Genomic DNA, 27522 nt, shown 5'->3' on the forward strand with positions numbered 1-27522 from the left:
TTAATGGCGTGAGTTGGTCTCGAGGGGCAAACAGACACATTTTCGTTTCAAATGAGCTCCAATGAGGAAAAAATCAAATTTACCGATTTTCGTACTATAGTCCATGGATATGATATTTGGTGATACGTGATCCCGACCTTTCAAAAATAATGAGTATTATAATCAACGGAATTTGAGTTCAAATAGAGTCAATTATACATATGTCAAAAAATTAATGGACTAGTTCTAAAAGCATCCTCAGCTTTTGATTCCATTTCCTTTAATAGAAAGTTTGTGTTACAAACATCTAAGTAAAAACTAGAAGATTCCCCAAGCCATTCAAGCAAAAAACTGAAGGCAAAATAAAGCCCAAAAAAAAAGAATTTGTCAAAACAAAAAAAATCAGGTATAATTAGAGATCAAAAAAGTGACTAGGAGCTTTCTTCTGTAGAATGAAGCAATCCAACTGCAAAAAAAACTATATACTTCAATATGAGTCTGGTGTAATCTCTTTCAATGCCAAGAATTGGTGCTTGAATCGCCCGACGATATCATGCAAGGTGAGTTTTAAGTTAATCACTATGAAGAACCAATGCTCGAGAGATAGTTGTTCGTACACTGATAAGGGATGTATGAATTCTCAAGAAGAGAGGAGTTGTGGTGCTCCAACCTGAACCTCCTCGATCACACGAGTGAATCGATAGTTGAATCTACATTGGATCTCAAATGTTGCATTTCCCAGGGAATACCTTGATAATAAATATTCTTAGGATATTGGCAGCAACTTAGTATGGAAAAAAAGACATGTTTTAAAGGTATTGATCTTGTATTCTATCCCTGTTTTGTTCCCACCACTGCTTCGCGTTCACCTCCCCAAATTTTTCGCGGCTGCATAGACGAAAAAGAAGTTAGAAGAAGCTATTTTAAGTGAGTAGCATTAACATTTAAGGTTCTAAGTTCCAGCAATGTTTGAAACATCTAATGTGAAATCCAAAAACTTGTTCAATTCGTGCTCTAACTTCTTGTTATTTATTACATTAGTTAACCAAAGGACTAGTGTCAACTGAATGTCTAAACCAACCGGACTATTAAGATTCTCATGTCAACTGAATGTCTAAACCAGATTTTCAACTCCCCGCCTCTTGTCCAACTGAACGAATAAAGCATGCTAGAACAAGGGAACTTGAAAACAGCAACAATAACAACCATCCTTCAATCCCAAACAAGCTAGGGTTAGTTATATGAATCATTGTTTATGTTGAGCCCTATAAACCCATGTAAGTCCTCTGCATTTTTTTCCACCGGCAACGACACTTTTCTATGGTTATCAAGAAGAAATGTCCTCCACAATTTTACGGACATACAAATCTCTAACAAGACTAAGCCTATAGTAATCGCACTAACTAGGGAGCTAGAAAAGAGTTAGACATATGAAATACCTGAATCTTACACGCCGTAGCTCTCTAGTTCCATCAGCTAGTTGTCTGATGGTTATATATACTCCTGGCTCATCTTCAGCTATCCATTCTGACTCTCCATCACCAGCAATGCTCATGGATACTGAAGCATCGTCTCTTGAGTCAGTTGTCATCCTTGATGGATCCATAGATGACATCTCACCCTTTGGAAAGCCGGAGGCATAAGAACTGGGCCCTCCATAGTTATATTGGCTGCTGCTGGATGGTCTATAATTTCTCTGAGTCCACTCTTTGCTTTCCCTAGGTGATCCAAGCCTTGAATAATTGGAATCTCTCTGCAGATGACAAAAACAACAACATGAAATTCAAAATTTTAGTGAAAGCTAATGTTTAGTAGCTAGTACATCTGAGGTTCTTTTGCAGAACTATGAAAGAAAATTGGCATGTGATTCATAATATGCATAATACATAAACACACACTCAAAAATATGGCCTCAGCTAATAAGTAAACAATTCAACTTTGAGAGTGCACATCTAGACACGTCACCTTGGTCTCAAAGGACAACTAAATACTAACTCGTCATCACTGTATCTCGTTGACACCCAATGCTAATATGACATAAATTTTGGAGTCTAGATGATCAGTTTATAAGTTGGAGAGTTCAACCGGCACAATGGAGACGAGTTGAGGTGTCTAGATGTGCATACTCAAAGTAGGAGTGCTTAGTTGTCATATGAGGCCAAGTTAAAGTGTCTATCTATGTATTATGACTTCATAATAAGATGTGCTAGGCAGAACTGGAGGTACTTGTACTTCTACAAGGAATCATAATCTTTTAAAATTTTATAGCTGAAAACAGTGCTTACGGTTTAACTAGGCCCGTTAATTCTAACGTAAAAAATGGTATAAAGCAAATTCTATACAGCAAATGAATTCACTCTCAAGTTTTTACCTTTAGAACTGTTCCATTCAAACCAAATTTTGAGTATTTTAAACCGATCCCTTTGTTGAAACTGTTAAATTTCTCAACAGAACTTCCCAACAGTGAAGTTAAATTCATTCTACTGTTCAATCCTAGTTGTACTAGTGCTAGCCATTTACTTTTGAATAAAGACTAGATAATCAAGATTCAATGTAAAAGGGGCAACTGAAACAGAAAAGATGCCCCAACTTGGGAATTCTTATTGTAGAGTCTGATGCAACGATGAATAGAACTTATCAACTAGAAGATGTTGAAACATTTGTACTAGAAAACCAGAATCTGCAGCGGTAACTTGAAATAGTTCATGAATACCAATAGAGATAATATTTTCAGAAGTTTAATAGGTGATGAATATCAAAGCAGCAGCAAATTGAAGATGAGTTTTACACATATAAAATACGAATAAATGGTGCAGCATTCTTACTCCAAGCTCAGACCGCCCAGGAGTGTCCATAGCTTGCTGATTGAATTTCTGGACATTGTAGAGCTCCATAATTCTGTCAAAATTCTCACCCCACCATCTTTGAGCTTGCCATTTATCGAACATATCCCGACTTCAAGTTAACGTGTGAAACTAATGTCAGTACACTTGGGATAGTTTTATAGAGACAGTTGGAAAGCTACATGCCATGTGCACATTCAATCAACTAAGCTAGTAACTCAGATGTTACCTTATTCATAAATAAGAGAAAATAACGGTAATAGTAAACATGCAAGAACTTAGCAGAACAAAAGAAAACCATCCTATGGTACATTATCTTTCGTCTGCTTTGACATAATGTCGATATGTAACACAAGTTATGGGATTTCATGCAAATTGATAAACTTCACTAGAATTAGCAAAAATTGTGTGATGTCCAAATTTGTCTCTTGCACATCCATATCAGATATGTACCTGTTCTCGGAAACATGTGACATGTACTCACTAAAACTTTGAACCAACTTATGGAGTTAAATGCGTTGGTAGAGGAATCTTTACATCAAAACTTCATAAAGAACAATAATGAATAGAAGTATAAACTTATATACATATATATAATGAATATTGTACCAAATGATTCATGAAGACGCAAATCCCCAAAGAACTAGTGTGCATTGATTCTACATTGACAATATAATCGAATATTCATTGATGAATGGAAGGGACTGAGGGTGGTCATGCTTCTATTTTGAAGGGTGTGAAAGATGAAAGTTCTAAAGAAAGTTTAATTATAAAAGACAAAACATCGAATATTTCACATAATCAAGTTTCAAGACAGAAAGGTTCTTGATATATACCTAAAGCGGATTCGTTTGAGATCATTTCCACCAGTTGGAAGTGAGACAAAAGTAATCTGAACACCAGGCTCCACCTGAGCTATCCACTCTTTTGGCCCCTCCTCATCTGGCAGCACCATATCACCTGTCTGAGAGTAGACGGATTCTCTCTTTTCATCGTCACCACCACCACCACCATATCCTCCGACAAATCTTGGATCTGCTCGAGGAGTTCGATGATTACGGGTAAAATCCCAAGCTGGAGTAGAACTTGAACTTCCAGGTTGATATGGAACTTCCTCTGAAATAGTTTCAAAATCAGGATATGCTCTGCCCCCTCCTCTCCTGTAACCACTTGTTGGTGTGCTAGACTTGCTGCTTTTACCAGAGACCTTTAATGCAATATCTTTGATCTGCAAATTTGTAAATCCATAAGTTTTACAAGAAGTACAAAGTGAGAAAGATGAATGCTTTGTTTGAAGATCAACAGAAATATCTTAGCTTAAAAGTAGTACATGTCCAAGATTATAAGAGCAGACTTCAGTAGCTACATTTGGTATGGGCAAGCACAAGTTAAAATTCGAGTTCGGACTATAAGTTAACATACTTCCGTGTTTTAACAATTGAATTACATATTAAAATATTGTTGTTTGTTGTTGACATTACATTTCAACCGTGGCGTCTGAATCAAACCTCTACACACCTCAACTATTTCACCTTGTTACCTTCCACTAGAATTGTTATCGAGTAACTCTTCCTACCAAAACTTACATAAATGAAAGAAAATCACCAATTGTTTTCTTGTATTTGTTGGTATTTGAATCCTGTTTCAGTTTGCCAAGGCTGAGTGTCCAGAAGCAGTAACATTATTGACTCTTTGTCCTTACAATACTTAAAAGTAACCCATCTTTCACAAGACAAAAATATAACTCCCTTCGTCACAATTTATGTGGTAGTTTTTGACTGATCATAAAATTTAAGAAAGAAAGAAATACTTTTGATCTAAAACAAGACATACATCATCTCTTTAAGGATAAAACAACAAGGTTAACATTTTAAATTATTTCTAAACAAAGAAGTATGTCATTCTTTTTTCAACGACTAAAAAGTAAAGTATGACACATAAACAAAAGCACTACACCAAAAATCATCTTTGTTGTAGTTAATTAACGGCAATACCTTAATTGCCGCTAAATATGTTTTTTTAGTGGCAATTAGAATTTTTTGTCAATGTCCCTAAAACCTATAGCGACACTGGATCTAATGGATTCACTAATGTCGGTAAAATTTTTAACACTCTTTATTAATGTATTTTTTTTGCCGCTAAAAATAGTTTTTTGTTGTAGTGAAGGAGTACGTGATTTTCCCCATCTTTTTGACCTTTCTTGAGCTAAGTAATTTGCCAAATAGTCGAGAGTATGCACAAGTTGGTCCCAACACTACATCTAAAAGAAGTGAAACCAGATTGGTCCAAAAGCAATGGCATTATTGATTGGTTGTCCTAACAAATATATAAAGTCAGTTACTTTCATAGGTTAACTCCACTGAGTGTTAATCAATTTAATAATTGAAAGTATGCAAGATTGAGTAAGCTGAAGGCTGGAGAACAGTGAATCATGGGACAAAAATTCAACAGTGGGTCAGGTAAAAGAAACTTAGACTTGTCTTTTCCAGACATGCATCTTGTCTTTTTCCTCAGAATCTCTTATACTTTGGATTTTGTGGTATTATTGACTTGACCAAAAAAAAAAAACATGCTAAAGAATAACTCGATCAACTATCTCATGATGGGCTAAATCAGACATGGCATAAAAGATGATTGTAAGCTTTACTAAAATCTATGTTATATTGGAAAAGAATAGAGGTAGGTTTATATAATGTTGTTCAGTGTACTAATCTGGAGAAAATGACAAAAAGGGTCCCATATATTTGAGGGTAAGTTCAAAATAGTTCCTTTAATTATGCATTGAACAGTTTTGGTCCTTTAAGTTTGTCGAAAGTTAGTCTCCGCCAAATAACAAACTATGTCTGTTAGGAATCGTTTGGTGTGAGATATAAGGTATAATAATCACAGGAATAAAATGCAAGACTATTTTACCCTGCATTTAGTTGGAAGTGTTAGGCAGTCCTGAAATTATTTATCTCACCATTTGTACCTTAGTGATTGAAGTTAATTATCTCATATACATGGTGAAATAACTTATTCCGAAATTAATAATCTCGGGATAACTTGTTCCCAACCAAACGACCCCTCAGTGTTAGTGCATCATTAAGAAATTATTCTGAACCTACTCTTAAACATAACGGATCATCCACAACTTCCCATGAACCCCGCGCATAATGGAAAGCTTAGTACATCAGACTTCCATTTAGAAAGAATATAAATTCTTGATTGCTCAACCAAAAGAGATAAAGGTGCAGCAAGGCGGACTCGGGTCTAGAAATTTTTTGAGTTTCTGAATAAATTATTTTTATATATTTAGTAGATTTTAAAGATAGATATAGAATTTTGACAAAAGCTATTAAGCTCTACAAAATTTCTAATTATAACTCTAGCTCCGTCCTTGAGGGGATTAGTGGTGAATGAAAACTATGAGAGATTAAAGTAAAATGCTCATTACTTCTTTTTATATATTTAATCTTAGTGAACAGAGTTATTCGATGGCCGATAAAATATGATGCACATTCAATAAAATATGAAATACATGCAAATAGACTCGAACACTATTTGTGAAATTATTAATTTTTTGGTGGAAAAGGATACCATATATATATATATATATATAAAGATATTAAAACATTACAGCAGCAGTAGTAGATAAAGAGCTAGCTTCTTTAGTGGTAGTACTATTAGCATATAGTGTAGCATGTGATGCTTTCAATCTATTTTTAATTTAGACGTTTACACAGTGGCAATATGATTTGTCTACATCATCTCGAAAACACAATCACCACGTAATATTTAATTCTTAAAAAGCTTCCCTCTAGTCCAGTTAAATCAACTTACAGTTATTTGTGCTTTTTAGTTACTGATGACTGTTTAGAATATTTTGTTTTTAAAAAAAAGTTATTTTAAGTTGTGTTGTTCGAATTTTTTAAAAATATCAATAGGTGTGAGTTATATCCTTCAAAAAAATATTGGAGTATTCAAAAATAAGAACAACTCAATACACTAAACTCCCTCTATGTGCATGGTCAAGAGAAGGATTGGACCATAAGAATTTATTGTACGAAGTCTTACTGTTTTCACAACTTAAACTCGTGACCTTTTGGTTCTGTGACAATAATTTTACTAGCTTAGCCAAAACTCTTATGATGACTAAAAATTAAACACATGACACTATAGTTCTAATTAGAGTTTTAGACACTAATTAAATTGATAAGATATCAAGATATTTGGGGTTAGTGATTATGTTATATAAGATTACATACTTCCAACCAAAGATCTTTTTCAATAAATACTTTTACGTCATGAATATTATATAGTCTACCAAAAAATAAAAAATAAAAAAGAATATTGTGGCTGCAATTTAAAGAGAAATTGACATAAATATACATTTTTAATACAAAATAATACATGCTAGTACTTTTATATATTTATCTAGTAAATGTAATTATTTTACTGGCTAGATGTTTAACTTGCCCATTAAATATTAGAGACAATAACAATATAATAATAGAATATATTTAGATCTTACTCTATTTCATAGAAATAAAACTATTTTCGAAGGATCTTTAACTCGAGTACTTCATATCAAAATAGGAAATCATGAAGACAGAGACTTATAATTGAATGATGGTGGAAAAAAAAGAAGAAAAGATAAAAAGTTGGAACATTATGGGACCAATTTAAAAAATTAAACACATGATCCAAGAAATAGCATGATTATGATCTCAAAAAAAAATTAAAAATGACGCTAGTTGTAGGGTAAAATAAGTACTAATTTTTTTATTGACATCATAGTGCCCACAAATAAAAGCCTTTATTGATCTTTGGGCCTTTCTTGGATCAAACACATACAATGGTCCTCCCCACACTAACCCAAGAAGCCCAAAAGTTTTTATTCCATTTTATTCTCAATTCCAAAAATAGCCTAGATTCAATTGGGATGTGGGCCCCACCAATTTATATAACACGCTTTTCGATTTTAAGTCTATTTAAAAAAGAATGGCATGCTTTGATATTTTAAAAATAATTTTATTTTATTCTTAATGAGTTTTTTTAACCATATAAATATAATAGACTTGTTTTACACCATATATTTCAACTTTGTTTCTTAAATTTTATGTTCAATTAAATAGTGCTACGTATTAGAAAAGAGGAAATGTGTGGTTAACTTAACAATCTTCCTTTTGTGTAACGATGGTATTCAGGTCAACTTGCGTACAACTCAAATAATTTAATGGAGTACCTAATCTCATCAGCATAAGAACTAAACAACTCTATCCATCAAGATAAAATCACTTAGTATTTTGGTTTTCACAAACTTTAAACACGACACCCCATAATTTTCAACTCATTTTATTGACCAAATAGGTCATACCTCATCGATTTAATATGTTTAAACTATCGAGTGATACAATGACATGATTAAAATCTAAATCTCATATCTCTTAATTTAACTCGCTTTTAAATTTTAAAAAATATAATTTTATTTTTATAAAGATCATTAATTTGTTTAATTAACTTAATCACGCGAATTTAAAATAATCGAATCAATAAGAGCAAGGGAAGGTGTAGGATAAGAACCTGGGCAGTCAAGCTTTTGACTGATTCTTTAGTATTAGGGGTCCCACGTGGACCTTCTTCTCCTCCATCATCATCTATTTTTTGCTTACAAGTTATACACGTCAGCATTTCCCTTTAATTTTTCTTCTACTTTTTTTTTAAAAAATGAAAACTTTCTTTTCCTTGGTACCTGCAAAAATTAATTAACCATTAATATGCGAATATGTCAATCGAGAAATTTCGACAGTAGATGAAGGATCAGATAATAACAATCATGTATTTAGTATAATTTATAAAATAAAAAAATAAAAATTATTTTCAATGAACTTTCGATTCAAATAAAACATAAGATAACCGATATGAACAAGAAATATAGTGAGTAATAGAGAAAAAAAACAATATATGATATAATAACCAAGCAATACATTAATTTATCTAGATTTTTATATTCATTTAATCATTTAGGCTAAGAAAATATAGTGGAGTAATAGAGAAGAAAAACAATAGCAACATATATGATATAATAACCAAGCAATACATTAATTTCTCTAGATTTTTATATTCATTTAATCATTTAAGCTTATTTCTTAGGAAAAGATTACTCCCTCCATTTCATATTAATTAAATTGTTAAGGTGTTTAACACCTACTCTCTCTGTCCCTACTTACTTGTCTACTTTTGAATTGACACATATTAAGAATACAATTAATGACATAGTGAGTTTACCATTTTACTCCTATTAATTATGAAGTGGATGAAAAATTCTACATTTTTCAAAGTAATTAGTCATTTAATTGAGGGTATAATATGTAAAAAATTGTCCTTTCTTAATTTGTCAAAATGGACAAGTAATTAGGGACAACTATAAAAGGAAATGTGGACAATTAATTAGGGACAAAGGGAGTATAAGAAAAGAAGATTAAGACATAAATTAGACATAACTTTCCATTTTTACCCTTATCAATTATTGTCAAATATATGATTAAAATAACTAAATATTAATTAATAACTAATTACAATACTAACTAATGAAGGGTAAAATTGGAAGAACATTCTAAAAGTAATTTTGAAAATTAAACAATTAAGTTAATTTGAAAAATAAAAAGTATTTCAAAAATTCAATTAATTTGAAATGGTGGAGTACTAACTATGACAAAATGTGTCGCCCTTTATTTTTCTTTAAAATTTTTAATAGTGACATTTTAAATGTGAAATGATATGACACCTCTTGTAATAATGGCTTTAAATGTGTGCTATACATTTTCCCAAAAAAAATTATATAGAGACAATATTTAATTCAAGAGGAAGTCACCATCCACGAAGCAATACAAGGGGAAATAAAGTGAAAAATTAACACTATTCTAATCAACACATATCACTTTTGAAGAGTTTGTCTTTTTGTCTCAAACAAGAATACTTATACATAATTAAATAAATAAATAAAAAGACAAGAATTCCTTTCTTTTTAATTGTTGCATATGCCAATTCTTGTTAATATATCATCACAAATTTAAGTTATATGCATCAGCAAATAAATATCTATATTATTATGTCACCTCAAGAATACTTGAAAGAATCTTCATTAAAAAAAATGAGATCTATAATCTTAAAAATGGAGAAAAATGAGATAAATTATTTATTTTAACATATAAAAATATCCGATCGTGTAAGTTCTACTAACTAAATATATAATTTAACCCACAATTTAGACATACCTTAAAAAAAAATATGTGAAATGAATATGTAGTTTTTAAAGCTTTTAATTCAAAAGGTATTATCACACATAACAAAGGAAAAATAGCTCTTTTAAAAAAAATAACAACCATAAAACAAAATATTTCCACAAAGAAAAGAAGTGTGAAAATACAATGCTAGTGCAATAATATAGCCTTTATTTTGTACTCTACTAGCAAAGCAATTTTTTTATGACAATCACTATATTTTGAATACGCATAAAGTAAGTTTCGTTTCAATGTAATAACATACAAATCATACAGAAGAGGTGAATCACACTAAATAAATATCGTATGATGAGCTCGATTGAAAAAAAAAAAAAAGTTAAAAAATGGGCTCAGAATTCGAGGAAGTGAAATTAATAAAAGGGGAAAAAGAAGAAATGGAATTTTTGGGAGAAGAGAATGAAATAGTAGTCACTTGTTGAATTCCAATCCCAAAGTGATTTCCTCTATGCTTTCTTTAAAGCATATAGACACCCAATAAAAAAAGCAGAGAATTAAATAAAATAAAAATAGCAAAAAAAAATTTCTATTTTCTTTGAAAATTACTCCATAAAATAGTTAAAAATATTCCATTAAACTATTATTAAAATTAAGTTAAATTTAAATATTCAAAATCATATAAGAATAATATTAGAAAAACAAAATTTGAATATAATTTGACATGATTAAAAAGTTTATATAATTTGAATTTAGAAAAACAAAAAATATCCCACAAATTGAGACATACTATTTTGCAAATCAATAGTAATTTGTTATATGGTTTTTTTCCATTTTCAATAACAATTTTCACTTCTAAACCTTTTTAACATTTTTTTTTTCAGACAAAAGATACCATTCAATGCATAAAACTATATCTTTTTTACGTCCAAAATAATTGTACCTCAAAAAATGTGACATACACATTTATAAATATGCAAGTGGTGGCTGACTCAAATCGAAAGAAAAAGCAAATAAAGTGAGTGTGTAGTAGCAGTACTTGCAGAAGTAGCATAGTAGGGAGTTGGAAAAATGAATGAGTAAAGTCCAGTTGAAAATTCGAATTATCTTATTCTTCGATTTTATTTATTAATTCAATTATAAGGACGTCGATAATTTACTAAAAATATTTTTCATAAGTACATACTAATATTCTCAAATTCATTTTTAAGATTGCACTAACTATCGATTAGGAGACGAAGAATCGAAAAATAACGAACTAATTAAGCTATTAAGAAATTTTCAGACATTAAATAAAAAACAACAATCATTAATTTTATTTTATTTTAAAAATCAAACCCAGAAAAAAAAGTTGAAATTAATCAAACAATTTTCAAATTAATCACAAAATTCATACCTGAAATAGTCACGAAAGCTCTAATTCATCAAAAATCTACTCGAAATCAGTTGAATTTAGCATCTGCATCCAAATCGCTATTTTTCTCTCTTCCGTTTTGTGTATTATGAGTCAAAAATGGGAACGCAAAACCCTAGGTAAATCAAATCAATGAGCTGTGACCAAAATCTCTTCCAACGAATCTTCAGCAAAAATAAAACGGAATATTCGCCGGCGCCGGCGCAACTCACCGCCGGCGAATTTTCAAAGAGATTCTACCGAGCGTTTCAAATCGGGAAAGAAAATCAGATTCTCTTCTCCAGGTTTTACGTTTATAGTGACGAGAATCAGAATCTGCAGATACTATATATATATATATATATATAAAAATTAAAAAATATATATATATATATATATATAATACACACAGTGAGTGTGTTTGTGTGTGTAATTTTGGGAAGAAACAAATATAGAATGGAGACAAAGTAGAGAAGAAAACGGGATAATGTTTGAGGTATTTATAGAACGAACAGAAGTGACGCCGTCATTTTTTGTGGTGTCGTTATCTAACGGAAAACGTGTATTTTTGTACTCCATATATTAGATAGGTTGTCGAGAGTGGTACGGATTCGCCTCGAAAGTCCTACAGGGTAAAACACTTTCTAACAAAGGTGATTGCGTGCTCAGAGGATATGAATTCGAGACTTCTGATTAAGAATGAAAAAGTACTTATCACTCCATCACAATTGTTGTTGGTGATAATACACAAATCAGACGTATGTGAAAAGTCTTTACTCATGAGTAATACTAAAACATTTTACTTTGAAATAATGGTCACGTAAAAGATTATTTCTTGCTATTTCTCAGCTAATTTTTTCTTTCTATCATTGTTTTGATTGTATTTATTTTTAATTTCTAGTATATTGAAAAATAGTTCTTCTACCTTACAAAGATAACAATAAGATCTATGTATATTTGATGTTCCCCAAACTTTATTTATATGAATATACTTGATATATGCAATATATGTTATTATCGATGAGAGGGCGGGGGTTGAAGTTGTGCATTGTTGTGTTGTACGTTGTGCTTAAGAGGTTGGACGTTTAAAATATTGTGTTTTAACGAGCTTAAGGATTTAGTTGACAAAGTGTTGAGTAGAAAGGTTCAGAACACAAACACATACAAATATAAAGCTCCATCAAACCATTTCGCTTATATGTGATCTTGATTGGGGTGGACCAAATGAGCCCACCTGTCTAGTTGGTAAAATAATGTTAAAACATAGGGACACCTATCGATGCATGAATGGTTTAAGACCACGAGGGTGCATATTTCTCTTTTTGTCAACCATTAAGGGGATCTAATAATTTTATTTTTTATTTTTATTTTATTTTCTCATTTGATTAGTTTTTCGAATTTTGTATTGAACGCATAATATAATTAAAATCCGTCAAATTTTGTTTGAGCATATCTAATTTGAGTTCAGAAAGTTTCATTGAAGAAGATTAAATGCTTCTTATTAACGGTGAGGCTCTTCAAAATTTAATTTTGAATTTTTTGATGAATAAAGATTAGAAAGTATTATCTCACTATGATCTGAAATGAATTTGGAAAATGTAGAAATCTCACATTTATGATTAGAGAAATCAAGGATTGTATTGATGAAAATAATATTGAGTTACAACCTCTTTATATAGGGAGAATTGTAGAGTTCTAAGTTAACTATAATTAGAGTCCTACTACAATACATATTACTACTATAATAATAATAATAATAATAATAATAATAATAATAATAATAATAATAATAATAATAATAATAATAATAATAATAATAATAATAATAATAATAATAATAATAATAATAATAATAATAATAATAATAATAATAATAATAATAATAATAATAATAATAATAATAATAATAATAATAATAATAATAATAATAATAATAATAATAATAATAATTACATCAGTGCTGTAAACTCGTCAGTCAGCTTTGTTGGACCTGTTCCTTTAACATGTTCCAATCATTAGCTTCCTTCTCCATCAACACTTGCTGCTCATCAGTCAGCTTTGTTGGACCTGTTCCTTAAACATGTTCCAATCATTAGCTTCCTTCTTCATCAACACTTGCTGCAGACACGTCAGTCAGCTTCGTTGGACATATTCCTTTGACATGTTCCAATCGTCAGCTTCCTTCTTCTTCAACAGAAAATTGTTTCTACTATTACCAAAATGATTGGTGATTTATTTATAATCAAAATCAATATTCTTTCACTTATATCATTTCTTACTATAAGATATATAATTGTGGAAACATGTTTTTTTTTCTAGGGATCATTTCACGTTTGGTTGATTGTATTAGATTAATTAATCTAGCATAAAATATTGAATAAGACACTATAGTGAAAGTTAGTGGCATTTTTATTTTTCTTGGCTACCAAACTTGTTTGAAATTTATTCCCCTCTTCATAAGTCATTAACTTCTCCATAAAAAAATTAGGGATACATTTGTCGGTTCACTTTTACTTGTCACTTATTTCTAAAATAGGTTTTCATTTTTACTTCACTTTTGACATATCAAGAAAAGACAAATATTTTTTCCATGTTTTACCCTCAACGTTAAATACTTATTTTCCAAGATATTACTCCCTCCATTTCATATTAATTGAATTTTTGAGGTGTTTCACACCCTTTAAGAAAAGTAGATAAGACATTAAATTGAACATAGTTTTCCATTTTTTACCCTTATTAATTATTGTCAAATTTATTGAAGTCATTCTACATTGAAAAATCCAAATGAAGGGTAAAATTGGAAGAACACTCTAAAAGTAGTCTTGAAAATTGAACAATTAAGTTAAGGGAAGTGCTAAATGACCAGAAAATTTGGCCAAAATTTGGCTAGAAAATTAAAAAAACTATAATATTTTTTTTATGTTAAAATAAACTGATCTTTTTCCCATTTTTTAGTTAAAATGTATTAAAGTTAAAAGGGTAAAAATGTTTTAAAAGGTAAAATAACATAAATAAAATATCATTCTAGCCAAATTTTCTGGCCAAAATGTTTTTTCCTTGAGTTAATTTAAAAAATGGAAAATGCCTCAAAAATTCAATTAATATGGAATGGAGGGAGTATTTAATAAGTGATAGTTTGGTAAAATACATATATCATTAATTATTTTTTTAATGGGTGTGCCAAATCAAATTATGACAAGTAAAGTGAGTGGAAGGAGTAAATTTATCCAAACTAATTCAATAAAAAAGAAAAAAAAAATCCTATGTGTAATTAATGTATTACTAATTTTTTTTTTCTTTTTATATTGCTATGTTTTTTTAAGCTCATTCGTGAAATTTTATTTAGTGTATTGTATATTATAATATATTTCAAACTAGTGTTATGAGGATTGCTTTGTTAGGTGTAGGGGTGTGTATCGATCGGTTCGATTTGGTTCGATTTTAAGTATTATCGGTTTTCGATTTTTAAATATGCTAAATCGATAACCAAACCAATAAGATATTTGTTATCGGTTTTCGATTTATCGATTTTGGTCTTTATCGGTTCGATTTTCGGTTTAACCAATAAGAAAATCTTTCAGAATAAATATATGACTTGTCCAATAATTTAACGCGAAATATAAAAGAAAGAAATCTAATTACTCATTAAGTGCAAAAATTCTGCTTAGTGTAGTAAAAGTATAGCAAATGCTCACAATTCACAACCCTAGTCGTTGCCTAACCATTGCCGTCGTCGTTTTTAGTTCTTTAGGTTTTTGACGTTGTGAACCTAAAGACTAAAGTAATTCTAAAACCTAAAGGGTAAATGCAGAGATCAGAGTTAATTAAGTAGTGTTAATTGTGTAGGGTCCTTCTAGTTATAGTCTAATATAGTGATTATATTAATATTTTTTGTTTGATATTTATGTATGACTAAAAAATAAAGTAGTAAATTATATTATTAATGGGTTATCAGTTAACCCAATAACCCAATATTAAAAAATCAATATCGAACCGATAACCCAATAAATGTTTTTTACAAAATCATTAAATAACCGTCAACCCAATAACAATAAATCAATAGCACTTTTTTCGATTAGATTTATCGGTCGGTTCGATTTTTGCACATCCCTACTTAGGTGTTTGTATATGAATATTCAAAATAGGTTTCAATTGAAAAGGTAATAATTTCTAAAATTAAAATTGTGTTTTGACATAGAAATATAATGTAACGACCTGTTCCCGTCGTTATAGAAAAGCAAATGGGGAAATAATTTGGGCCAAAAACACTTTTTGTAGTAACTTGAGATTTCCTAGCCTAGTCCAGATTTGGACGAAATCAGAGTCACGAGAGTCTAGGGAAATTTGGTAATGAATAAGAGATTTAATAATAGATTCGATTGCATGACTAGATAGCTAAGATGTTAAGGAACCCGTACGACTTTACAAAATCGAATTCAGGCGAGTGGAACTCTCGAGACTGAACTTAGCGTGAAAGGGTAGTTTTTGAATGTCATGAGTTGGAGGTGTGTTGTGAAAAGGGGGTTTGAAACTCTAATTTTGACTCTCTGTTTCCGTGCAAGCCTCCAGGGCGGGATTTATTCCTACAGTGTGGGGCCGCTGTGGAGGGTTGGGTCCCGCTACAACGGGCCAGTCGCAACTTAAGTCGGAATTAAATCCCAAAAATGTTATTTTCTGCAAGTTTCGTTCTTGAGAGCTAGGAGACGACCCCAAGTGATTTCTTGACAGTTTTTCACTACTTTTGGTGCTAAAGGTAAGGATTATACTCCCCTAATCTATTTTTCGATATGTAGATCTTAGATTCTTGGTTAATTATTATTGGGGGAGGGTTTTTGGACTGAATTTAATGGTGGAAAAAATTCCTAGTTGCACCTTAGAATCATGGGTTTGGTCTAGGATTATTAGGTTCGTTATAATCCGGATAATTGGACCTTTGATTGTTGATCCTTGCGTATATTAACTGTTTGTAGACTTAGAACAAGCGGAAAGAATCCAAAAAGGAAAGATTCAAGTGCCTTAGGGGATTCAAGCTTGGTTTCGAGGTAGGTGATGGTTTGATTTCATGTTTATGTGGTATGTGTTGGTAATTACTTCATTGCAATGCATGAATGTATATGAATGTAGCATTGTTGATCAAACCTAATGAAATGAGTATGAATGAACAAATGTATGTCATGATTCAACATTGGATTGTATGATTATGAGAATGTACATATGAGTGTGATTGTGATTGTGGTTGTGTTGAATGGATCGGGTGTCACGTTCTGGCACATTAACTTGGATCGGGTGCCACATTTCGGCGCATATATGAGATCGAGTGTCACGTTCGGCACACTAATTGGAATGAGATACCACGTTCCACTACACTAACAGTTTGGGTATGTGTTCCACGAGAGGACCATTGAATTACCATATTTACTTGTTATTGAGAATGTGAAATTTATACATTGCTCTTGAAATGATAATTGTGTTACTTTCTGTGCATGTCATGTTTACTTTGTGGTGATTGCTTATATATGTTGCATTTATTGAAATAGCCGTGTAATCCTACTAGTATACTGTGGTTGTGTACTGATATTGCACTTGCTCTTTCTTTGTTGAGTACAGGGCATCTTCAAGCGGCTATTGATAGACCTCAGCTAGGAGAATAGTGATCGAGATCGGATTTCAAGGGTGAGCCAGTTCTTTGAGGCTGCCATGGAGTCCATTTTGTTTAGTCCATTTTGTTCGAACTTAGACTATTGTTAGATACTTTTATGTTTGGTTGAGGGTTTGACCCTTTTTTTTTTCTTAGATTCGTTGAACTTTAGAGTTTTGGTACATTGACTTTCAGGTTCTAGGGGTTGTTTTCCCAATGTTTTGATAGTTGTTAAATTCCGGAGTTTATGGAAACTCCTTATTTCGTTTCTGCATTTAAACATACTTCCGTATCTTTAAATGCACAGTATTTTAATTAAGTTGTTTAGTTAGGGTTGTAGTAATGGTTCTCCCACCGGAGGATTAGTGTGGGTGTCAATTACGACGGTCTGGGTTGTGACATATAATTGAGGTTTTATGATAGGAAACTCTAAATATTTCCAAAGATCTATTTCTTGAAATTTCAATAATAACGTCGATTTCGATAAACAAACACTCATTTACAATAATCTTCATATATTATTTCAAATTCCTAAAACAAAATTTATGAATAAATGAGAGATAATTCGATTAACAATTTTTCAAAGTACATATCCTGAACTCAAGGGCGAAAAATACAACATATAGAATTTAGAAAATTTATCATAAATTTTAAAAGTCAAAATTTTATTTCCGTCTTAATTACATTACAAGTGTTATTTGTGCATTTTCTTTTTATTAATGATGATTTTCAGGCCCTTTTCAGAATTCAAGATATTGGGGTCCAAAAGATCTTATCAGAAGTTTTAATCCCCATGTGTTAATTTTCCCATATGTGCCAGTGCATTCACAATACATATTTAATGCCAGTTTGATTATGAAAATTATGAACTTTGAAAAAAAAATTAATTTTAAAATATTAAAATAATACCTAAAGATTAAAAGTTTATATATCTTTCAAATTTGGAAATATTTTCGAATTTAATTTCAAGTTAAATTTTGAAAATTTCTGAAATAAAAAAAGTAAAAATACGCATAACCGAACAATCATTTATTCATGCCAGTATTAACATCAAATCAAATATTTAAGCTAGTAATTTATTCACAGATTTTGTAAGACTCGAAGAAGAAAAAAAGAGTTTATGAAGTTGTGCGAAAAATAGTTTAGAGTTTAAAATTATATTTGGATATATATTTATTTGAAAATATTACAGTAATAAATTTTTGCGAGTGAAAGAAACAATTCACCTAAACCATTTTTCTTTTTAAAAAAAACCTTCCAAAATCGATAGTCAAATGAAAACTTATCATAAAAGTCACAATAAATAAATAAATCTTATAGTCACGAATTAAAATGGTAATACATATCACTTAATTATGATAATGAAATAAAAGTTTTTATGCGTAATACATATATTATTTAATTATAATTAAGTAATATTTATGTAAACTATATGTTTTATAATTATTTGCTTTTATATAAATATCGAATACGGATAAATTACATCTGCCATTTGGCAACAAATTTGATTATACTTTAAGCTTTATTGTCTCTAAAGAGAGGGTTCATACAAGATCTTCTTAGGCATGAAGAAAAGCATAGTCAAAAGTTCACAAAGTATATTTCTTTCAGATATCCTTAACTCTGTCTGGCAAAAATTACCCATTTTAGTTCAAATCCAACAATTATTTGAATGAGAAAGAGATGAAAAAAAACTTTATACTAATTTTTCAAATTCACATTATCTTTATCAAATGGTTCTTTGACCAACATGAGTTATGATGGAATTGTTGAAATTCCTTTTTCTTTCAACAAAAAGTTTCGAGTTTAAGCTTTTCGGAATGAAAAACATCTCGTTGGAACCGCTGCTTCCGAAAGCAATATGCTAATCCAAATTTAGTTGAATTCCAATATAAATATCGAGTATTGAGTAGAAAACAAAAATAATAATAATCTCTTTGATCAACATGAATTATAGCGGGATAATTAAAGTTCCTCCATCGTTGATTAGAGATCTTGAAGTTCAAGCTACCGGGAATGAAAACCTCCAAAATAGACCCTACAAGAGATGTGAATTTGAATTTAGTTAGACTTTAATACAAATAAAACTTTTTTGTCTTATGTAGATTTTTGGCAAAGTGTGTGACCAATAATGTGTGGCAAAGACAAAACAATATATTAGTAAATGGGGCCTAATAATCTTAGCCATATATTATATGCTTTTGCAGCAAATGCCAATAAATGCCTTTAATTCAAAGTTTCAAACATTGAGTTTTGGCTAATTGTTGAACACAAATCAAGTAGTTGTAATTATCACAATCATTAAGTAATGATGTGAACATTTCTAATCAAAGAATGTTTCAATCAATCATTTAGAGTTCCCATTTTTAGTTCATTCCATATCTTTTGTAGTTCAATCATGAAATTTGTCTGTCTTTGTATTTTCAGAATATGAATATATGACTTGTTATAATTAATCTTATTGATAGTACAACGAACATATACTATGAATTTTCTTTACAAAATATAAAGACACATACACATTAGTCATATCATAACTTCTTTTTGTATAAATGATAAATAAGTTAATAAATATTATAAAAATTAAAATAAAGAAGGTAAGCATCATATCATAAATCACACGAAAGGTTACCAATTATCTTCTCTTAAGGAGGTGATGATGTGATTCCTTATGTACCTGTGTCTGTGTTGCTTGACAAGTATACCTATTAATCAGTTGACCTATCTCTAAAGGAACCGCTAGAAGAAGGCTAAATGTAGTATATAGTAGTAGAGTGACCGTCTTCTTTATTTTTTGAATTCTAACTCCTAGCGAATTTCTTAATTAGTGATTATGGTACATTTTTTGTTGTTAAAGCTTTATCCATTTTGCTAGTACATGAATATTATAAAATAGAGCTTTTGGATCAACATTTTGATCAATTTTTTTCTGCTTTAGGAACAAGTTTTCCATGATTTTACTATTTTGTTATATATCTCTGTGGTGCGATGGAAATTATGAAAGAATGAAAACAACATTTATTTTCTCAAGATGGAACAATACTCTGAATCAAAAAATATCATGGTACATTTTCTCTTGCTTCGATTGATAAATCAATCCAAGATAAGGAGTTTGGATATGATGATTCCAAAAATTAAATCTTGCAAATTTATTCCCACAAAACCTGAGATAAATTCATTCTAAAATTAATCTCAAAATTAATAATCCATTATCCATCGTACAAATTGAGCCTATTGTCTATAGAGAAAACAAGAAAGGATTTATTATTGTATCAACCCATAGGTATTTCATCGATGTAAAAATGTTCAAATCATAGTAGAGGGCAAAAAAAGAGCACCAAGAGATATCTTCTCATCTATTTAAGCCTTGTCGAACAAATTTATCATATACTTTGTGCTACAAGACATAACATGTATCCCACTAAATAATTGAGAGTAGTCGAGCATGGTAAAAAATTTCACAAAGGGTATTCAAACTTCGAATCATAAATAAACCATGATATTGAAAGGCTATATAATAATACAACCAAGTCTGAACCACGAGGAATCAAACCTAAGCATCTTGTTTTTGCCAAACTACTACTCTGCATTGTGTCAAAGGGGGTTCAAAATAGATATACGAATATAAAGTAATATTTGACCTATATATACAATGTAATTTTCGACAAAGCGTGTTCAGCTAACCACCCTAGACACCACCATAAATCCGCCCCCGGGTAGGGGCAACTTCTTAGTTTTCCTCAAAATGAAGTAAAAAAAGAAGAAGGGAGAATCAACAAGTGATTTAGAAGAAGCCTTTTTCCTAAATTGTAAAAAAGTACATAAAGTTTAACACAAGTGGAGAATAGACAGATTAGACTATCTTCTAACGTTAGGAATGTGCAACAAAAAATCAAAAACAATATAAGCAAAGTTTGAAAAAGTGATTTATATTTGAAAAGCCAATGCATTGATCATCAAACTGTAAAAGTATATAATAAGATATCCCTTTTAATTGATCTCTCACAATTCCCAGGTCCTTTCCCCATTTCCAAGGTTTCTTTCATTTACACTTTGATTATATTCTTAGCTTCTTTTTCTGGTTTTCTTTCTGTTTTTTTATGAAAGAAAAAAAATGTTAAAAGAAGAGACCGGGTGCCATTAATTCTCTCTTTTGTTACTTTGTTCTTTTAGCAACTAACTAGTTTTTAAGATCTTGCTTGTTAAGATTGTTCCAACTTTAACACTCTTTCTTTCACTTTGTTTGGACCAATAAGCTTTTTGGTGTCTAATGTTCTTTAGGTTAACTGGGCTTTTCATCAAACTATACTTCTCTTCAAATTGGTTTAAGGCCTAGGCCTAGGCCTAGTCAACTTTTTATGAAGAAAAATGCTATGGCTGTGGTATCGAGGCCAGTTGCACGTGCTACCTTCCACCAACACAGATGATCATTTTCATCCACTTCATTAACGACTAAGCTACACCATTTTAGTGGTACTAAGTAGTAGAGATTCAACCTATTGATGTGGAATGAGGATGTGAAGTTATGAACATGCTACTGAACCAATAGATTTAGTTATTGGTAACATTAGTATAAATCTTCTCTAATTTTCGTTTACTTTCTGCATGTAAAAAGGTAGCTCACAGAAAGCAACATAAATGACCCACAGTTGTATATGATGGGGGTTTGAATTAGGTATTTATACATATTTTATGAATTTCCTAATACAAATACAAGGTTTATGAATAATTTCATATTTAAGTGCCAAACTGGTTAAACCGTTAAAGGGTGTAGTATTGGAAACAACCTCTTTACACCACAAAGGTAAATGTAAGGTTGTACATTCTACCCTTTCCAGACCCCGCTTGTGAGATTACATGGAGTGTGTTACTGTATTGGTTGAAGGGTGTCCAGATGCTTAGAAAAGATATCTGATTCTATACCAGACAAAGTAAAGTAATGCACTTCCAACTTTTGTTGAATTACTTATTCCTATTAAAAGAAGAGTTTATACTACTTTGGGTTTCCACAAAGGAGATTACAAGTCACATTAAGTGCTTGAAAGAATCACTTAGTAGCTCATATGACCAAGTACTTGAAGCTTTTGAACTAGATTCGGCAGTGGCGGAACCAGAAATTCTGACAAAGGAATTCCCAAAAATCCAGCAATGTCACATGTGATATTTGGGGGCTTCAAAACTTTTAAACTTGGTTTTTATCCTACTTCCGCAGTACAACCTTCCAATAAAAGGATTCAATTGAATCCTCATCCTTCTATGTGGCTCTGCTTACTTGTTATGATTTACAAAATCAGGATCTCAACCTACTATTTAAAGTAATTTTGGAACACCCTTTACTGATACACTAGGTTCCTCTGATGTCATGAAGATTCAGCAATCTATATAGGCACAAAAAAAATTGTTTTTAACCTACAACAATATAATTTTTCCAACGAAGAGGATTCATTTGGATCCCCTCCCTAATAGATGGCTCAAAGCCCACACCTCATCTATTTCCACCAAGTACCTCAGACCTCCCACCAACACAGTTACCGAGTAATCCTGCTCACCAAGGTTCAAACAAATGACAAGAAATCACCTAGTATTTTTATTGTCGTTGGAAGTTAAACCCGAATCTCTAAAGTTTGTACCCACGTCATAGACCGCTAGGCTGTTGGGTTTGATAAATCTAATACATCTTATTCACTAGATATCAGTGTTCTTGGAGTTTGTATCGCCTCCGGCCAGCACACAGATCCAGAACTGGAGAAGTGCTACAAGAAGGGAAGGGAAGAAAACTTGTGTTGAGTGCCTAGAAGTGCTGATGCTACTCTTCCTTTGCAGCTACCAGATTTGCAAATCAAGCAGTTTCTGGTTTTTTAGTTTGTTAAGGAAACTGTTCTACTGCTGTTGTGTTCCAGTAACTTTTGCCAGCTTGACCCGATGATCTTACCTTTCTTTTGACATAGGGTTTTCAGGCGATTAACAATATTGAGTATAACCAGAAATCGGAGTGCACCACATTCGGAATACAATTCCTGGAAATGTGGAAAAAAAAATAACGAAGGGTCTAGCACAATCAAATATTGAAGGCTACCGTAACATATTTCTTGAAAAATTTAAACATATGATGTTAATCAATATGGTAAATATAGGGCTCATATATCACTTCAACTAATACCACTTCAACTAATACCACCCTATGAAGTTGCACAAGTTGCGGATTGTAGTTAATAACTCCACAAAACCTTTAAAAGGATAACATGATGCAAGTTCAACAAGGATAGCAATATCCTGAATAACTGATGCAGTACTGCAACATCAGTTGAACAATACTCAAGACCATGAAGGGAAAATTACAAGCAGACGAGTATTTGTTGAGGTAAAAGATGAAAATAGACAATGACAAATACACACAAAGTTCCTAGATAAGCAAGTTCCATAGAAAGAAATGGACCTGCAATCCAGATAGTAGATGATAAATCTCCTTTCAGGGGTACATTACTACTATTCATCATCATGACGTTTCCTGCTCCTCTTCTCAGAACGTTTTTTGTCCCTGCCTACTCGTGCATCATCAGAGTTGCTGGCATCAGAATCAGATGCTGAGGCTGCTGCTCTCCTGCTCCTACGCTTGTGCCTTGGAGGCGATTCATCACTTGATTCAGCAGAACTGTCTGCATGTCTATGACTTCTCCTCCTCCTCTTCTCCTTCCTACTTTTTCTCCTCCTCCTCCGATCCTCCTCCTCATCTGATGAGTCATCCCGTTTCCTCCTCTTTTCCCTCCTCCTCTTCCTGCGCTCCTTATCTTCATCATCATCCTCCGAATCACTGTGTCCCCTCTTCTTCCCACTCCTCCTCCTCTTTGATCTACCCCTTTTTTTCCTTTTTCCAGAGTCTGACTCGTCATCGTCATCATCATCAGAATCTTTCTTCTTGTGCTTCTTAGATGATGACTTTAACTTTCTACTCACCTTCTTACCATACTTCTCAGCAATTGCCCTCTCCATTTCAGAATCGTAATCGGAATCAGAACTCTCACTCTCCTCCTCTTCTTCACTGCTATCCTCATTTTCTGCTTTCCCCTTCATCTTAGAACCATGCCCCCTAATCTTCTCCAATCCAGACAACACGGCAGCTTCAATTGCCTCTGCATCCTTATCTTTGTTATCATCCTTAACACTCACGAAATTCCTACATTGGAAAGTGAGGTGGCCAACCCGCCCACACCTCTTGCATGCTCCACGGGTCTCATCAGCATTTGATCCAGTGATTCGAGCAAGTGCAAGCAAACCCTGAAAGCTCGCATAAGCATTTTCGGGGTCTGCAGCCGACGACGCCTTCTGGGTAGATGATTTCTTGTCTTCATCCTTGCTAGGAGCATATGGGTCATAACCGATGGCACTTTGCCAGATGCCGTGCGTCTGTAGGGCTGCACTACTGTGAACCCTATTGTTCGCAGGCATGCGAACCCTACCTGCTGTGGCTGGCATGTTGACTGTTTCTCACCTGCAAGCTTTATACACCAAAAAAAAAAAAATTTAAGTATTACCATTCAAATAGAATAGTTTCCACTAACAAATTCAGAGACAAAACCAGAAGTGGAATAGCTGTATACACATAATCAACATGTAAGCATCAAATTTCCAAACCCTGGCAGTTTATTAAAAAAGCTCCAAATTCGGTGCTAAAATCAGAAGTGAAAAAGCTGTATTCACTAAAAATCTAACATGTAAGCACCAGATTTCCAAACCTTAGCAGCCTTTCAAAGTTCCAAATTCAGAGCTAAAAATCATAACAGTCCATTTACACTGAAAATCACAACGTAAACATCATCAACACTCCCAACCCTAGATTTTCAAAGATCAAAATCCGGATCTTAAAATCAGAACAGTAGTAGGATGTGTACACCAAAAATCATTAGTTAAGCACAAAAAAATTGAAGCCCTAGCTTTTAAACAATTCCCAATTTGAACTAGAAAATCAGATCAAATAAGTTTCAAAATTAGGCCGACAACAACAATTCAAATCCACAAAGACATAACTAACTAAAGTAGTTGATTTCTAAGGTAAAGCAATATGAAAAACCAACAGACAAATAGTGAAAGCCTCCCAAAAGACCAAAAATACAAAAAATATGAAGCCCCCTTACAACGAGATAATTGACAAAGAAATGGACCTTGGACCTAACTCAACCCAAAAAGCTAGCTCAAGAGGTGAGGATTGCCCAAGCCATGTAAGGGAACCAAGAGCCTATTTGGACGGGCTTATAGTTGTTGACTTATAAGCCAAAAGTCATACTTATGGCTTATTTTTGTCTTTTTGACTTAAAAACAAGTTCTTAAAAGCACTTTTTTCTTTCACCCGAATACTCTAACGTGCTTAAAAGCTATTTCGACTTAAAACAAGCCAATCCAAATAGGATCCGAGTCGTGGGGGGCTCAACAATAATTGATGTAAGGACTAATATTACAAAAAAAACAACCAACAAACAGATGGTACAAGTTCCCGAAAAGACAAAAAAAGGTACAAAACTTTAAAGCCCCTTCAATGAGATAATTGGTGTAAGCGAGCTCAAATAGTTCCTACGGTTAATAAAGATGTCTATACAAATTCACCACAATCTCAACCTACTTCGTTTTTGGCTATATGAATCATCAAATATCAATTTCATTCCATCTGCCCATTTATTCCAATACTCAATATTTTTTCTTAAAACAAGCTACAGGTGATTGTACAATCAATTCAAATGAATTTAGAAAAGAATGAATCATAAAATCGTGTTTTTTCTGCAATATCTCTAGGGGTTTTCAGATATAAACTGTTAGTAAAAGTGCAGATTACACCACAATCATCATCATCAACAACAAGCACAATTTCACCTCAATCTCAAACTGTTGGGTTTAGCTTAATGAAATCCTCAATACTTGGTAATTCGTCTTAAAACAAGCTAACAGTGATTGCAGCATCAATAAAAAATTCTTTTTTTTTCTTAAAAGAAGACAGAATTAGGGCATAAAATCGTGCTGTTTCACTAGGTTTTTTTCAGCCATAAACTGTTAGTAGAAGTGCACAACACACCACAATCATCAATAACAATTTCACCTCTATCTCAGACTAGTTTGGTTCGGCTATATGTATCCTGAATACACAGTAACTTATCTTAAAACAAGTTATGGATGATTGTACAATCAACTTAAACAAAAATAAACCAAAAAATAGTGCCTCTTTTATGCTTTTTCTCTAGTTTTTCCAGATATGATCTGTTAGTAAAAGTGCATATTACACCACAATCATCAATAACAACATCAATAACAATTTCTCCTCAAATCTCAAACTAGTAGGGTTAATAAAGGTACAGATTACACAATTTCACCTCAATCTCAAACTACTTCGGTTCGGCTATACTTATCATCAATTATCAATTTCATTCTATATTCCCATTAAAACAAGCTATCGATGATTGCATAATCAATAATAAAATTTAAATAGAAAACGAAACCATAAAATCGCGTTTTCCAGCTATTTCTCTAATTGCTTTTCAAATACACAGTGAAATTTTGGGATCTGAAACTTACCTTTCCGACGATTTTATCAGTTCTTCCTCCGGTGAAGATCGGGAAACTATGTCCGGTGATTTTGAGTCGGAGCTCCCAATTTCGAATTGCAAATAATGAAAAAAAGAGGAGAAGTTAAGAAATCCTATCGCGAATAAATAGATTTTACGACCCGAAACGACGCGTTTAGTATGAGTCGGTGATTCTTTTTTTTTTTCCTTTGTTATTTCAAGTTTGAATAATCCATAGCTCGAACTGAAAAAGTTATTGATTTATCAATATTGGGTAACGATTTTGATTATTATTTTTTATTATCTGATTATTGATTCTTAATGGTTGGAAGCTTTTCTTTTTAATGGTTTAACCGATAATTCGATAGTAAATTAAATAATTATATAATATATTTATACCATTTGGTATATAAAGTCCTTGACTTAGAGTTTAGTTTCATACTTTCATTTTAAGTTGTCTCAAACTTTCAGTTATTCTACAATTTGACCGTGTTTGCTTCTGATCAAGTCTGACAACTCATGTGCATGATTCATTTGGTTTATCACCTTGTTTTAAAGTGATTTTCCATGATATTTTTGGTGTCAAATCTTAACGATTAAACCTCTAATCAAACCGATAAAGATCAATAACCGATAAACCAATATCATGAAATGAACTCTTGCCTCACTTAGTGTAGTCTCAGTTGCACATTTAACATAGTGTTCGGACTTATATGCCTTCAAGAATCAGGGGTATTGGATTTTTCATTCGGTGTTCATATTTGTATTAGGGCCCAACCTAATTCAAATTCGCGTGAGTTCCATTTGGGCAACACTCATAATAAGATTTTTTTCCATTCCTAAGTACTCGAACTTGACATCTAGTTAAGTTACGTGAAAATAATAGAAAATGAGTAATTTC

The 27522-nt window shown here is 31.9% G+C and overlaps 2 protein-coding genes across 3 annotated transcripts; both read right to left on the bottom strand.

Moving 5' to 3' along the window:
- Positions 1-220: 220 nt before the first annotated feature.
- LOC102578836 (protein Brevis radix-like 1) lies at positions 221-11874 on the bottom strand. Its single transcript, XM_006361185.2, has 6 exons — positions 11439-11874; positions 8388-8556; positions 3659-4050; positions 2805-2934; positions 1419-1732; positions 221-867 (listed from the first exon to the last, which is right to left on the bottom strand). The coding sequence occupies exons 2-6, from the start codon at positions 8493-8495 to the stop codon at positions 789-791; spliced, it is 1023 nt and encodes a 340-aa protein (XP_006361247.1). The 5' UTR covers positions 8496-8556; positions 11439-11874; the 3' UTR covers positions 221-788.
- An 11386-nt stretch (positions 11875-23260) lies between these two features.
- On the bottom strand, positions 23261-26747 carry LOC102579168 (CAX-interacting protein 4). 2 transcript variants are annotated; one of them, XM_006361186.2, is made up of 2 exons: positions 26632-26747; positions 23261-24569 (listed from the first exon to the last, which is right to left on the bottom strand). In XM_006361186.2, the coding sequence occupies exon 2, from the start codon at positions 24544-24546 to the stop codon at positions 23560-23562; it is 987 nt and encodes a 328-aa protein (XP_006361248.1). In that variant the 5' UTR covers positions 24547-24569; positions 26632-26747; the 3' UTR covers positions 23261-23559. The 2 variants fall into 2 exon arrangements, with proteins under 2 accessions (XP_006361248.1, XP_006361249.1); XM_006361187.2 differs by lacking the exon at positions 26632-26747 and adding an exon at positions 24807-24831.
- Positions 26748-27522: the final 775 nt, after the last annotated feature.

The sequence above is a fragment of the Solanum tuberosum genome, unplaced genomic scaffold, assembly GCF_000226075.1.
Source record: "Solanum tuberosum cultivar DM 1-3 516 R44 unplaced genomic scaffold, SolTub_3.0 scf00341, whole genome shotgun sequence".
In the NCBI taxonomy this organism is placed as follows: Eukaryota; Viridiplantae; Streptophyta; class Magnoliopsida; order Solanales; family Solanaceae; genus Solanum; species Solanum tuberosum.

Bases quoted from the DNA above. Each gene is read 5' to 3' on its own strand.
- LOC102579168 (XM_006361186.2), bottom strand. From the start codon at position 24,546: ATGCCAGCCACAGCAGGTAGGGTTCGCATGCCTGCGAACAATAGGGTT.
- LOC102578836 (XM_006361185.2), bottom strand. From the start codon at position 8,495: ATGCTGACGTGTATAACTTGTAAGCAAAAAATAGATGATGATGGAGGA. The intron at 4,051-8,387 runs GTTCTTATCCTA...ACAAATTTGCAG, and splicing joins TCAAAAGCTTGACTGCCCAG to ATCAAAGATATTGCATTAAA. The intron at 1,733-2,804 runs GTAAGAATGCTG...TGTCATCTGCAG, and splicing joins CTGGGCGGTCTGAGCTTGGA to AGAGATTCCAATTATTCAAG.